Source organism: Ceratotherium simum, chromosome X, assembly GCF_057802395.1.
Source record: "Ceratotherium simum simum isolate JZ-2026a chromosome X, ASM5780239v1, whole genome shotgun sequence".
Lineage (NCBI taxonomy): Eukaryota > Metazoa > Chordata > Mammalia > Perissodactyla > Rhinocerotidae > Ceratotherium > Ceratotherium simum.
Window position 1 is genome coordinate 1688701 of NC_141940.1, and position 15858 is coordinate 1704558.

At 46.7% G+C, this 15858-nt stretch overlaps 1 protein-coding gene across 1 annotated transcript in view; it reads right to left on the reverse strand.

Annotated features, from left to right (window-relative positions):
* TKTL1 (transketolase like 1) overlaps nt 1-15858 on the reverse strand; it is a 29548-nt gene continuing 13690 nt past the window's right edge. The window contains exons 7-13 of the mRNA XM_004443327.3: nt 13179-13343; nt 8732-8888; nt 6486-6616; nt 4419-4502; nt 2287-2383; nt 2035-2154; nt 1-887 (exon numbers count right to left, since the gene is read on the reverse strand). Coding sequence (XP_004443384.1) covers nt 715-887; nt 2035-2154; nt 2287-2383; nt 4419-4502; nt 6486-6616; nt 8732-8888; nt 13179-13343 — 927 coding nt within the window. The 3' untranslated portion in view covers nt 1-714. The remainder of the gene's footprint in view (nt 888-2034; nt 2155-2286; nt 2384-4418; nt 4503-6485; nt 6617-8731; nt 8889-13178; nt 13344-15858) is intronic.

The window sequence follows — 15858 nt, forward strand, 5'->3', positions numbered from 1 at the left end:
TTTTTAAATGCTTTATTAACATTAACTGGTATCCTTAGTAGATGAATATAATCAAGCTAACAGTTTGGTTTGGTCACTGGGCAAATCAGATATTTCTGAGACCTCATAAGAGTGTGCAGTGTGGAGACTAGTTGTGTCCTCTCTTCACAGAACAGTCACTGCAAGCGGCACAGGACATCCTAAGAGCTTCTGCTGCCGTTCCACAGCCTCTGCACTGTAGAGGGGAGATGAAGGCAGACAGCGGAGGAAACTGCAGGGCAAGTGCAGTCCCACAGTACCAGGAAAGCTGCAGGTAGGAGGGCAGCACGGGGACTCTTGGACTGGGACACAGTGGGCAGCACGGCACTCTAGTGCCACACAACCCGACTGCAGTCTACAATTAGATTCACATCGTCTTTACTCATGAGGTAAACACACCCAGTTAAGAAATGGTTACCCTATGTTGTTCCTCAGTTACTTGTAGTCTCATCAGAAAACTTGATATTAGGTGGTTGTTTTGTTAGCTATTCTGTCACTTAAAACCTTATAACCCACTTTAATGACTCAAAGATGAGAGTTACACTAGTACATGTAGTTACAGCTTAACAGGGAGGTAATTATCTTGCTTGCTTTTAAGAACAAAGCACAACAGTATAGATTTAAATGATGATTTGGCAACAAACATAAATGTAAGGCAAAGAGGCCAGTCTTTTAAGACCAAAGCCAACAGCTATTCTAGTTCATTAAAATAGATTTCACAGCCACTATGATATGTCTGGCACTGACTCCAAACATATCCAGCAGCTCACTTGGCTTCCCACTCCGAGGCACTCCTGGTGCTGCCAGCTGATGGACCAGGATGTCAGGCTCCATGGAGACAGCAGCACACACAGCCTCCCCGATGCCACCTGGGGAAGCAAGGGACATTAGACTCTGTTCTGGAAGCGGTTAGTCAGCCTTAAGGCCCCATGACATAGAGGCCTTTGAATTTGTTGGTTCCCAGGGTCCAATATTTTTCACTAGCCATTGATTCATGTAAATAGTCATTCCCTGACTAGCCGGAAGAGTTCTCATTCACAACTGCAGGGCTCCAGATTGCTCCCAGCCCTTGGGAGTGGGTGGCGCCTGGAGAGTGGACTGGTCCAAGTCCCCTACGCCACCATGACGCTTTCCTTACTGCTAAGGGCGGTCCCTGCCCCTGGACTTTTGCAGAACAGGATGGTTTATGGGCAGCACCTGCTTTCCTCGGGTAGTTGGGAAGTGTGGTGCGTGCCTGGCAGAGGGGGCCCTGCGTGACCAGCTCCCAATCAAACATGGGGCGCTGAGTCTTGAGTAGGTTCCCTGGGTCTCCAGTGATTCACATGTCGCTGCTAGAGAAGGGAGAGCACTCGGTGGGCCCCTCCTGGGAGGGGCCTAAGGCCTGGGGTTCTCCCCCACCAACCTGTGTCTTCTGTCCTCATAGTTCCCAGTGTGTGCCCTTCCCCTGTAATAAACCTCAGCTGTAAGGGCACTGGGAGTGCTTCCAGAGATCACCGGGGATCACGGGTGTGCTCGTGGGGCCCCTGACATGTCACCATCTGAAGCTCCCCATCCCCTCATCTGCCCCACCTAACCTTCCCAGGCCAAACACTGCCCAGCCCCCACTCTCCCTGGCACACACACACTTTTCTGCATTTGCTGTATTCTCTGCTTATAAGGCACTATTCCCATTTTTTTGGGGGGAGGGGCAAACAATCATTCAAAATGCCAGAGCAACTATGAAATTGTCACAACCCTGCCCTGCCCACAATGCCAAGTTAGACTCTCCTTTGTGCTGCAACTGGGCCACCCAGGGACCAGGCACTGTGCTGGGGACACACGACTGAGTATGTGCATGGCCCCATCCTTAGGGGGCCAGCATAGGTGGGTGAGAGACCCCTAAACCGACACACTTGCTAAGGTCAGTCATAAAGGTCGTTGGGTGAGTGGCTGGCTGGAGATGACACCCAGGAGCATGGCATGCCTCCAATCAAGGAAAACAAAAACAAGTCCCACCAAAGCAAGGCTCCCACACACCTTCTGGGTAGTGATCCTCTACTGTGATAATCCGGCCCCCTGTAGCTTTTGCACTGGAGATGATGGTGGCAACATCCAGGGGTTTAACAGTAAACAGGTCGATGACGCGGACAGAAATATCTGGAGAGCAGTAATAACCAGCTTGGTATATGAAGCAGACTTAGAATAAAAAGAACAATTGGGGCACAGAAAGCAGCCCAAGTCCTACCTCTCTCCAGCTAGGACTGTAACAGCCAGCAACAACCAACTGACCTTGCTTGCAAAGATCGTCAGCAGCTGCTAAGGCTTCATGCAGAGTAACTCCAGCTCCAATAACGGTGACCTTGTCGCTGTCACTATGGCGGACGACCTGGTATTGTGCCCGCAAAACAAAAATGCTGTGGTTACTATCCACAGAGCGCATCTCAAAGTGGAGGACATTCTGCTACATGCTCTTCCCCGATCCTACTAATTTAATAAGTCACTATAAAAAAGGCTGAATCAGTGTACTGACAAAGACACATTCTTTCTGATAAACCTCACTTCATGTTTGGCTTACAAACTCATCTACCTTTCCTCATGACTGACAGTGCCAAATTACTGTTTTTATACAATACATATACAAAATGACCCAATTTATCAAAGAAGGTGGATTTCAAACTGGGATCTGAAAGGCAGAGGGCCAGAAGCAAGTTGTACAGCCAACGTGCTCCAGAGCAGGGACTCAGCCACTGAGGGCTCTGGAAAGGCACCACCTCTGGACCGCTTGGACACCTTGCTGGGGTAGGTATAGAGTGGACTCTGATGATGAACATGTTAATAGGGACTGTTTTGGGCATTTGTGACATTCTGTGCTAAGCACCTTGCATGCCTGAGTGCCCTGTCAGGCCCAAGTGTTACTGGCCCATTCTGCAGCTGAGGAAAGCAAATCTCAGAGCAGGAGGGACTTGTCCAGGGAAGGGCTGAGACCAGCAGCCAGGCCTGTCTGACATCAAAGTCCATGCTCTCAACCACTTTCTATTCTGCAAGCAAGACAGGGGTCCCTGGCCTTTTTTCATAGAGGTTTGTTTCCTCCAAAGCCACCGAACCAAAGGCATCTGGAATTATTCATCTCATCACTCTGTATAGCTTCCCTGAAGCTTAAGAAGCATAATCTGCTGACAGTGCAGATTATTCAGGGCTTCTAAGCCACTCCATTTTTTGAGAATGTCCTAGCCTTTTCATATGTGTGTACACACACACACACGTGTCCCCTTTGCAAAACCCAGCCCTCGAATGATCCATGCCATGCATATTACCATACACATTTTAACTCACATCCTTTATCATCAGGAAATTTACTTCATTTTCTCAGGACAAGGAAAATATTAGGGGAAAAAAAGGAAAGAAGAGATATGAGAAAGCTCCACGAACCACATGACTGTCATTGAGATCCCCAGCCCCCACCCCCGAGGCAAACATACAGCCTTGAGTTTAAAGATTTTTATTTATTTATTTTTTTCCCCAAAGCCCCAGTAGATAGTTGTATGTCATAGCTGCACATGCTTCTAGTTGCTGTATGTGGGACGCGGCCTCAGCATGGCCGGAGAAGCGGTGCGTTGGTGCGCGCCCAGGATCCGAACCCGGGCCGCTAGCAGCGGAGCGCGCGCACTTAACCGCTAAGCCACGGGGCCGGCCCCAGCCTTGAGTTTAAATGTGCGAGTACAGGGAACAACAGAACCTGTAGTTAACACTGAAGGTGAACACTGCAGCTTTTCCATTCAGTGTTGGCCAGCTACCCAGTGGCAGGCCGTGGACTGTTCTGGATATACCTACTTTACTGCAGCACTAAAGCCATTCAAGGCTCAGACACAGTCATTCTGAACACTAGCAACTATGAATCCTAGAGCAGCCTAGCCCTTGGCAATCAAGTCAGATGTCACCTGTTGCTCCTTCAAGAGTGGCTATGGGGTGCCGGCCCGTGGCATAGCGGTTAAGTGGGTGTGCTCTGCTGCGGCGGCCTGGGGTTCGGATCCCAGGCGTGCACTGACGCACCACCTGTCAAGCCATGCTGTGGTGGCGCCCCCTATAAAGTGGAGGAAGATGGGCACGGATGTCAGCCCAGGGCCAGTCTCCCTTAGCAAAAAGAGGAGGATTGGCAGATGTTAGCTCAGGGCTACTCTTCCTCACCAAAAAAAAAGAGTTCAACAAAGAGAGACTCCATTGGGAAAGGAGGAAAGTTGAGTTTTGGCTGATTTTGGTAGAATGGTCCTTCCTGAGGAAAAGCAGGCAAAGATCACGATTGTGTTTTTTAAAATGAGAGCAAAGAAAGGATGAAGCCACGACCTTGGGGACCCTGAGTGCTTGAGCACAGTTCTCTCCACGCAAAATGGTACCAGAAGCCACTGGAGAGCTTCTGGCCTTACCTTGGCCTGTCCAATCTCAAAGCTTTCTTGCGGGCTGTAAATGACTGCGGTCTCCGGTCGGCTGGTCCGAATGTAGCACATCCCCTAGGGCATAAACGAAAACAAGAGCCACAGTTTAGAAAATCAAACTAAATTTCCAACTAATAAACCTTAAAAACAAAAGAGGAGGGGGGAGGAGGACTGAACAGTTCTTTTTACTAAAAATGAAGCGTATGGGGCCGGCCCTGTGGCTTGGCGGTTAAGTGCGTGCACTCCGCTACTGGCGGCCCGGGTTCTCATCCTGGGCGTGCACCAACATGCCGATTCTCCGGCCATGCTGAGGCCGCGTCCCACATACAGCAACTAGAAGGATGTGCAACTATGACATACAACTGTCTCCTGGGGCTTGGGGGGAGAAAAAAAAAAGGAGGAGGATTGGCAATAGATGTTAGCTCAGGGCTGACCTTCCTCACAAAAAAAAAAAATGAAGCGTACATTTTGGAATAAAGGATCAATATCTATAACCCCTGGCAAACAGGTCAGGTCTCACCCTATCAGTTACTACTGAGCCAGGCAAAAGCCGATGCAGGACCCTGGCAGATGCTCTCAGTGACAAGCTTTCTATGCTGTCACATTCACTACTTTAGGAAAGCTTTCTCAAATACACCTATTCTGTCTCCAGAAAACAAACTCATGGCAGGAGCACTGACTCATATTGACTAGAAAGCCCAGAACACAATGATAAACAATTGATTTTTGCCATAATAGCTTGTAATGCTTCATCCTTAGAAATACCTTAAGCACCAGAACATAAAATGACTATTTTCCCAATGAGAAGATGTAAATACTTTTTTTATGAACTTGAACACGTAAACAGGAGTATAAATGAATACTCAAATGTCTAAAGTACGTTTATTTACATACCTATTTAAATCAGACATTATAAACTAATACATTAATTTAGAAACATTGCTTTTGTTCATCCATTCACACATTATAAACCATTTATATAAGCTGGGCGCTCCATAAGTTCTGACAGAAATATATATCATGTAACCATCACTTGAATCTGGACAGCATTTGCACCTGCCCAGAAAGTTCTCTCGTGCCTCTATCCAGCCACTCTCCCACCCGAGAAGCAATCTCTATTCTGATTTCTATCACCACAGCTTTGTTTTGCCTCTTCTGAACTTTCTATAAATGGAATCCTCCAGCACATATGAGATCGCTCTGTATATGCACAGGCATAAAACAATTTCCAGAATATAGTAAGTAAAAAAGCAAGTACATAGTAATTTGTACAGCATGAGCCCACTTAGGTAAAAAAAAGTCAAAGAAATGTACGTCTCTAATGTGTTAGAAATGCTTAGAATGGAACTCGCATGACCCACCCCAACCGTGCCCAGGGTTGCCTGTGCAGGGGCACAGGTAGGTGCAGGGCTGGGTGGTGAGGGAGTTTGGTGACTGTTAGTTGGAGCGGTTAGAAAGGTAAAGATCCAATCCCCAGCTTCCCCTGCAGCTGGGTTCTGGTCAGGAATTAGGTTGTCTCCATCTGATGCCCCTGCATAGAGACTTCAGGAGGGGCAAGCAGGGCAGAAGCCATACTCGTGCCTTTCTAAGCTGTTTCTGAGGGCTGGCTGGGGACCCTAGGGTCTGTCTGCAGTGGAGAACAACTGGCCACTCTCCAGCTTTCTGGATGTCATGAGGCAGTGGTGGCGGCACAGGGTGTGTCTAAGGCCAGCACCTGACAGTTCACTGCTGGAGGCCACTCCCTCAGCTCTGCCAGCGGCTCCCTGTCCCCACAGTGCTTCCTCTTCTTGCACTGAGCCTTGCCCGATATGAGCCATCAGGTGTTGTTCAGGGTCTTTCTGCACTGTTTGTTGAATGATTTCATGTTCTATGTGCTTAATCACCTTTTTTTTTTGATAAGGGTTCTATTTTTAAAAGGAATCCTACAACCAAATTCTCTATAATGAATATCTATTACCCTTATGCTGAGAAAAAATGGGGAAAATCCAACCATCAGTACCAACTAACAGCAGAGCCCAGAAGCATTTTCTGTCAGAACCAGTGTCCCCTTAAAAATACCTTGGTATTGGCCGCCAGGAAAATAGCATGCTCCGTCGAGACAGCGTCACTTGGATAGAAAACAGTGCAGTTGGGAACAGCTCGGAACATGGCCAGATCCTCCAGGGCCATCTGGGAGGGGCCATCTTCACCTGAGAAAGCAAAGCCACGGCCCAACAAGAACATGAGCAAGACCCAACTAGGAACCTGCCCTCTGCTGGATAAGCAACAGCACTTACTGCCACAGGGGGCCTACAACTGTAGCAGAGCCCTACAAAACCATCCAGTTCTTCTGTCACTATATTGCCTTATAATTATAACAAGCTGTCACACATATATCTCCCTGGAGACATCACTGTGACACTCTGGGTTAGACTCCTAATTGACCTTCCAGATCAACATACCAGTGGTCTCTTCTTGGCCCTGACCCTTGCCAACCTTTGGTACTCCGTCACTGGGCACCGCTGTCTGAGGTGACTCGATGCTCTTCTCCCAGAGCACCGGCGGCTGAGTCAGCCCCACCAAGTCTCTGGCCCTGTCCTCTTCTCCTTAGGAGGGTCCCCTCAGGCTCTGTCCTTCCTTTTCTGCTGTTCTATCTTCTCCATCAAGAGACTGGGGTTTTCAGATTGAAGTGGTCTTATTCATTTCTCAATGTCTTCAAAGTAGCTGAGCATAACATACCTCTGGGGCACACCTGGGGTGCTGTTGTAACTAAGGGGGCCTTAGGGTGTGTTTGGGAACAGAGTTTCCAGCCAGAAATACTGTGGAAAGAGAAAGCCCAATGTACACCAGGGTGGCCTAGTTCTTCCAGTTAGGAAGGGGACTGTCATGGTGCACAATGCCCCTTGCCTGGGACAACTGTCTAACCTCAGAAGCCTGGCTCCTCTGGGTTGGACCTAGAGCCACTTCATCACTTAGCTGACTGATTTCTTTTTAAATACATTTATTTATTTATTTGTTTGTTTATCTATTTATTGTGTGTGTGTGTGTGTGTGTGTGTGTGTGTGTGTGTGAGTGAGTGAGGAAGATCAGCCCTGAGCTAACATCCATGCCAATCCTCCTCTTTTTTCTGAGGAAGACCGGCCCTGAGCCAACATCCATGCCCATCTTCCTCCATTCCCGCCGCCACAGCATGGCCTGACAAGCAGTGTGTCGGGGCACGCCTGGGATCCGAACCCTGGCCGCCAGCAGTGGAGTGCGCGCACCTAACCGCCTACGCCACAGGGCCGGCCCCTAGCTGATTGATTTAAAACTTACACTGCACCCAGCCCCAGGCAAAGACCCCGGACCCCTGCCTAGGCCCTTTGCCTGGCCCAGCCCTGAAATGCTGCTGGCCCTCTTTTCCCTTCACTCCACTCTCTCCCCCTGCATCTGGCCCATCTGGAGACTTCTTAGCCAGTCTAGTTCTCCCAGGAAGTCCCAAAGATAACTCCCAAATGTGCCCTTCCAGCCCTCCCCTCCCCTCTTACCCAGCATTCTAGCAGCAAACGTAAGCTGTCACATCTACCTAGATGGCCTGCCCTACCACAGGCACATCAGGCACCTCATCTTTCCCAAGTCCTCATTTCTATCATTCATGAACTCAATGACCTGACACTTCCCAGGCAAGAAACTAGAGACAGGTTTTGCTCTTCATGCAATTTCGGACTCCTCCATCTGTCAGCAACGTTTACTTCCTTCTTCAGACTCTCTCAGATTCACTCTTATTTTCTATCCACTGCTAATGCACATCGTATTTCAACCTCTTTCTGGCTTCTCTACTTCCTGTTGTCTCCATCTAGCCCATCCTGCCAGGGTAATGCCCCAAGAGCAGCATTTTCCTCAGCCTCACTCCTCTGCATCAGGCTCCTCAAGGCTTCCCATTCTACCTGCCCAGGGTGCTCAGCCCAGGCAGAGCCCTGGCAGGCTGCACTCCTCACTTTCCTGTGCCCGTGCTGCTTGTCCCCACTTAGACTAAGGCGACCACGAGAGCAGAAAGGATTTCTGTGACACTGGGGTGGCCCAATTTGTACCCAGTGTGCAGCTCAACATGTAAGAGGCACTCAGGACAGATCATTATTTCTCAATGACTGAGAGTGAGCACTTCACAGTAATGTCGAGATCACTCAAAAGTTACCCAGGATGTCTGGAACTTTTAAAACACAACATGTCTTTTGTTAAAAGAGATTACGATATAGAATCCGTAATTGGCGGTTCAACCGCTTACATGCTGATCTTTCTCTGTAAAGGAAGAAGGCTATCAAGATGATGGCATTGAGAACTCATACCTACGGATACCCCGCAGTGGGACCCAATAAGGTTGATGTTGCTTTGAGAGATAGCTCCCATCCGGATCTGATCAAATGCTCGGGTCAAAAAGGCAGCGAAGGTGCTAGCAAAAGCAATGGTCCGACCACGGGTGGCACATCCCAGTGCCACGCTCACCTGCAACACAAAGGTCAATCTGAACATCCCTGGACCCCGTGCCCATCACTCCTCCCCGACCCCCCTTCCCTCACCCAGTGTATAGTGTGTGGTTCCCAGGATAATCCCTACTCCCCACACCCCTCTGCTTTGCCACCCTCCCAGGCATGTACCTGGGTAAACCCCAAACCTGGCAAACCCACAGCGTCCCCTGAACATAGAGGAATCACAATGCTGACTCGGCTCCTTCAAACCTAAGACGAGGAAGCTCAGGACACTCAAGGCTGCCCTGCAGTCCTCGTGAGTCTCCTTCCCATTCTCCTCTTCCCAAACCTTCTGCACCCCTTTCTCCCTGCCCCCTCACACGGTGCCCTCGCCTCACACATCTGAACGATGGAGGCTCTCCCATCTGCCCAACTGCCCCCCTACCCTGTGCTGCTAGGAGACACAGTGGCCCTGCACTGACTTAAGGCCCACTTGCCATGCTCAATCTTGTCCTTCTCTTGCTTTCTCAAGGGCATCTCCGCCTGTGCAATTATCCCTTCCCTCCTGTATTCAATTTGTCTCTCCCTTTCTCTTGGGTCATTCTCTCACCATTGGAACATGTGCTAGTATCTTCCATCTTCACCCTCCTAACTCCACTTCGTCCTTCCTCTGCAGAGATTGCCCTTCATCTATGTTCTCCCTCACAAAAGACTTCTCCCACCATCCTTACTTTCTCATTTCCCACTCTCTGCCCAGCCTCCCTCATCTAGGCTGCCAGTCCCATGAGGGACCTGGAAGCTGCCAAATGCCAAGAGGTCGTCTGACCTCCGTTTGCATCATATTTGACCTCTCAGTAGCATTCTGCAGAACAGATCTGCCTCACTGGACATTGCTGCTCCTGCCCCTGCTGCATCTGCTGGAAGGCACGCCTCTTCCGCCTGCCGCCTCCTGCTGGACTGAGTCCTGGGACACCGGGTCACACCCTTCCTCATTTGCCCTTCTGCTGGGAACTCACATGCAGTTCAACTGCCCTGACTCAGAGCCGCATTATGCTAATAACCCACGCTTTAAGTCACTATTCCTCACCTCCCCAGGAACACCAGGCTTCCAAAGGGCACATGGCCATGGCTGGTTTCAATGTCAAGATCCTTGACTCCACATTGGTCTGCAGGGGAAAGGGCCTGTGGCTTCCTTTCCCACTGTGTCCCTAACAATCACCTTCCAGCAACCTAACCACAAAAAGGCACTCTCTCACCACTCCTACAGTGGGGCAACATCCTTGGAGCGTAAAATCTCCAGATCAAAACAAAATGGACAATTTGAAATAACCACAGCAGCACTGAGAAAGTGAAGGACTCAAATGATTGGATAAATTCTTTTGTAAGCCAGGTGTTTTCCAATTCTTTTCTTTCAACAAAATTGAAAGAGAACCTAATGGAAACGTCAACTCCTTACAAATAATTTTTCACAAACAACTTTAAATAAAAGACTACTGTGTGGTTTTTGGCTTGTAACTGGGAAGGAGTTCAAAGAATTGAATGACAGACATTCCTACACAAATCCTTCCATTCCCATCAACTTCAATTTACGTGAATAAGGTTTCTTAGCACTTACGTCATGAAAATACGAATAGATTTTGTTCTGAATCTTGTCCTAGTCAAGCTATAAATATACTTATCTATCGATAAACAAGCTAATAATTATAACCCTAGCTCAATCCAGAAGAAAAAAGTTATAATTCTCCAAGGCCTATGGACATAGGAAAATCTTAAAAAACTATCAATATATATGCATATTTTTGTTGCAGAGAAGAATAGAACTATCAATAAAAGGCTTTCATGCATAAAAACGTTGGGGAAATAGAATAAAAATAAGAATTCAAGTACAAAAGGGGATTTAATTTCTGACAAAGACAGTCTTCATGTAATATTTAATTGGATGATTTGAATATTATAAGTGTCACAGGGCCAGCCCCGTGGCTTAGTGGTTAAGTGCGTGCACTCTGCTACTGGCGGCCTGGGTTCGGATCCTGGGCGCGCACCGACACACTGGTTCTCCGGCCATGCGTCCCACATACAGCAACTAGAAGGATGTGCAACTATGGCATACAACTATCTACTGGGGCTTTGGGGAAAAAGAGGAGGACTGGCAATAGATGTTAGCTCAGAGCCAGTCTTCCTCAGCAAAAAGAGGAGGATTAGCATGGATGTTAGCTCAGGGCTGATATTCCTCACCAAAAAAAAAAAGTGTCACAGATTTCAATATATGGGAAATTATATCCTTTGTTTGCAACTACTTAAATTTGTCACAAAAAATTTAGATGTTAACTTAAAACTAGGCAGAAGGATACATAGTTTAGAAAAACACATTCAGCAGTTTGAAGAGCAAACCCATTTGAAGACAACTGAGCTACCTATTCGCCTACCTGACCCCCTGCCCCACCATGTCTAACAGGTACCCTGACCCCCAGGGCCCAAACTGAGCTCCGGAAGCGACACCACTCTGCACCCAGGTGCTCTGGCCCACGTCCTAGTGCCAGCCTTGGTTCCTGCCCTGACCCTCTACACTGTGGCCTCCTGCTGGCTCTCCTGCCAAGGCAGATTCTCCATGAGTCTCCTTCTCTCCAACCCCACAGCTACTGTCCTGGTCCAAGTCACCATCTCCTGTCACCACCTCCTCACATCCCTCAACAAGCTATTCTCCACACTGCAGGGTTCCGTAAAACGCATCATGTTGCTTTGCCGCTTAAAGCTCTCCAGTGGTTTCCCAGCAAACTGCAAGAGAACCTGAGATGCTGAAAGTGGCCCTTAAAAGCCCCATATGATTTGGCCCCTGGCGACCTTTCTGAGCCAATTTCCTTCTGTACTCACAATGCTTCTGCCACTCTGCCCTTTCTTCTGCTCCCTAAACATCTCAAATCCTGTGCCCTATGCTGGGAATGCCATCCCCCAGATCTGTGCATGACTGATTCCTTGTCACTTAATTCTCAGCTTAAATGTCACCTCTTCCAAGAGGCTGTCCCTGTTAGCCCTAGTCATGCTCTTACTGTAGCCACTAGTTTCACCACGGCAGTGGATACTACCTGCTGGCCACTTCTTTACAAGTTTTCTTCCAACTGTGAGAACACATCAGTAGGGACAGAGTATATGGTTGCTGACTGCAAGAATCAATGGGTTGGGGAGCAAGCTTTTTGAGATAAGGCTCAATTGAGAAAATTATGGATTGTGTTTTTCTCCATCCAAAATGGAAATAGCTTAGTTAAGACCCACAGAAAAATGTACATATTCTTAAAATTGCAATGAGCTACTTCACTGAACAGGAGGGCTTAAATTCACCAATGACAGGCCAGAGAAGCACCATGAGTGAACAAGGGGGCCAACTGTGGACGCCCATCTAAATAGGGCCCTGCTTGGCTCCAGCCAACTGGTGCCAGGAGGGAATGCTGTCCCAGTGTTGCCAGATCTTCCCATTCTTCAAGAGAATCCCGAAATTTGGATTCTATATAAAATCTGATTTTTAAAAGCTGGCAACTAACCTAAAAAATCTGTCAATACTACTTGTTCCAAATAAAATCTGTCTGGTGGTCACGTGAGACCTGCTGGCCCATAGTTTTCTGGCCGGTGCTGTTTCTGGCCTCTATGATGTGAAGATAGATGTGTATTGTCATCTGCACTGGCACAGAGCTTTAGAAGTTAAGGCATTTACTCATATTAACTCCTTTCTCTCTTGAGAGGGAGGTGTGTGGGGTTATGTGCGTGCATAAGAGACTCCCTACATTAATGTCACTCCAGGGAGAGACTGAAACATAGATAAGCAGAACAGTTTTACCCAAGGCCACAGCTCTATTGGCATTCTTGAGGCTGCAATTAGTGCAACATTTGAAAATCTAGGATATATTAGGCCCCATGCTACAGTGGAGAGGTCCCTTGTAGCTCTCTCAACCTACTGACCTCTGGGTGGCTGCAGGATTGCCTGGTTGTGGGCTGGGCTGGGCAGAAAGTCCAGGGCCACCTAGAGCTACTAGGGAGCTCAGATGCTTTGGGCCTGGAGGCCCAGGGTCAGATGGCTGTGGCCCTCGGCCTGCTGCCCTCAGCCTGCCTGGAGAGAGTGCCAGGCAGTCCAACATGCCCCTCCCAGCAGTCCCAGAAACCACCCCTCAGACTCCGCCCAGCTACTCTCTACCTGTTTCCCCAGAGACGTTTTTTTCTCCAGTTTCTTTGCCTTTATAAATGGAAAGAAACTGTAATGCAGGCTGGGCCTCCTGTCTCCAGTGGGCCACCGTTAGTCAATGAGAAGACCCAAGGGGGACACCCACAGCACACACACCATATTTTGCTCAGCAATAAAACACTCAATGAACCGCTCAGGGTGCTCCTTCTTGAATATATCGGAGAAGGTAGAGTTCTTGGTGTCACCATCCAGCACAACGACTCTATCGTTTGCATGGCCCAGCTTAGCCAGAGCCAAACCACATGCTTTCCGAGTAGCTATCTGGAAGAGTCAAACAGTAGAGTTTCTTAGAATGGATTTAGAAGGAAGGTGGAATTTTATAGAATTACCAATTGCCATCTATCTTAACGAAGAAAGCAAATTAGTGATTCATCAATAATCTCCTTTAGGGTCATAAACATGGACTGCTAGCCAATCTTAAATCCATACATGGCTCATTGGGTATCAATTTCTCAAAAATGAATTTATTTTTCTGTCCCATTTGTATAGTTGATTAAAAAATTTAAATTTCCCAAAACACAAATGCCTCTGTGACTTTTTAACTATAAAACTGATAATACTCACTACAAAAATTAAAATATAGACCCTTAGAATCATAATATTAGTAACAAAGAATTCCATTAGGATATTGTTTGAGATTGGACTGAATTTATAGATTAATTCAGGGGAGAACTGACATCTTTATAATATTGAGCTTTACTATTAAAAAACAAGGTTTAGTATTTCCTCAAAATGTTAAACATAGAATCACCATACAGCCCAGTAATTCTACTCCTAGTATAGACCCAAGAGAAAAATACACCTATACAAAAACTTGTACACATATGTTCAAAGCAGCATTATTCACAATAGCCAAAAGGTAGAAACAAACGAAATGTCTGTCCATCAACAGATGAATGGATAAACAAAATGTATGGTATATCCATAAAATGGAGTACTGTACATGCCACAACACAGATGAACCTTGAGAACATTGTGCGAAGTGAAATAAGTCAGACATGAAAGTTGACACATTATATGATTCCATTTATATGAAATGTCTGGAATAGGAAAATCCACAGAGACAGAAAGTAGATTAGTGGTTACTAGGGTCTGGGGGAGGGGAAATGAAGAGTGACTGCTAACGGGTATGAGATTTCTCTCTGGGGTGATGGAAATGTTATACGATTGAGTGTGGTGATGGTTGCACAATTCTGTCAATATGCTAAAAACCATTGAACTGTACACTTCAAATGGGTGGATTATACAGGGAGTTATATCTTAATAAAGCTGTTATAAAAACAAAGTTTGCCTCATTTATTTGTCTTTGTTCATTCATCCAAACGCTTAATATTTTTAAAAATAGGCAATTCATGTAGACAGTACAAAATACAAGTTATGAAAGGATACCCAGTGAAGATGCCATCTTCCTCCCACTCTCCTGTCCCCCAACCACCCAGTTCCCCTCCCCAGAGGTAAGTGCAAATGACAGGTTTGTGCAGCATCCTTTCAGGAACGGTCTATGCACAGACAGTTGGTGAGCATCTCATACACACAAGGCATGCAGGCTTCTTTTAGGGCTTTCATTTTAGAAGAATCTCTATATAGATCTTGGATATTTAAGTTTATCTTTAGTTAATTTAGTTTTTATTGCCACTATAAAAGGGATCAGCTCTCCATCTTGTTAACATAAGAAAGGAATTAGCCCTTGTATATTAGTTTTGCTACAAGCTCTCTTACTGGACTCTCATTTCTAACCATTTCCACTTGACTCTCTTGGGTTTTCCAGGCATACAACCCTATCACCTGCAGACGATGCTTGGCTTGCCTTCGCCTTGTCAGGACTGAGTCTTTTATTCTGTTATTTAACCACATTGGCTAGCACTTCCAGAGTGGGGCTGACTCTCTGACAGATGAATGTTAAGGTACAAAGAGAGCTCCAGGTTTAAGATATCTAGATCAAGAATCGAAGTGAAGTACCTTACCAGTCCTATTCTGTTTCACTACAAGGTTTAAAAAAAAAAAAAAGAAACAAGAACGAATGAATTTTATGAACTGCTTTTGTTTTCCAGGAATAGAAATGATCATAATTTCCCCCCGCCTAATACTGATGAATCATTTGCATTACTAATTTGAACTTCACTGATTCATATACTCCTTTTAATGTATTAATGGAGTTGAGATTGGCAAATGTTTTATTTAGAATTTTTACATTAACGTTCGTTAAGTGAGATTGGACTGTAGCTTTTTCCTTTGGGCCAGCTTTGTCATGTTTTGGCTTTATAAATGAATTGGAGTGATGCTTTTGTCTTTCTCCACATTCAGGGGGGTCTGAAATAGCCTAGGAATCACCCATTCCTTCAAGGTTAAAAATAAGTGCCTCTTGTAATTTGGTGAGCCTGGCACTTTATTTTTTTTTATTTTTATTTTTTTGTGAGGAAGATCAGCCCTGAGCTAACATCCATGCTAATCCTCTTTTTGCTGAGGAAGACTGGCTCTGAGCTAACATCTACTGCCAATCCTCCTCCTTTGTTTTTTTTTTTTCCCAAAGCCCCAGTAGATAGTTGTATGTCATAGTTGCACATCCTTCTAGTTGCTGCATGTGGGACGTGGCCTCAGCATGGCCGGAGAAGCGGTGCGTCGGTGCGCGCCCGGGATCCGAACCCAGGCTGCCAGTAGCAGAGTGCGCACACTTAACCGCTAAGCCACGGGGCCGGCCCAGCCTGGCACTTTAGAGGTATAACTTTTGGACAGTTTTCTCAATTTTTTCTATGGCTGTTGATTTACTTAAGTCTTT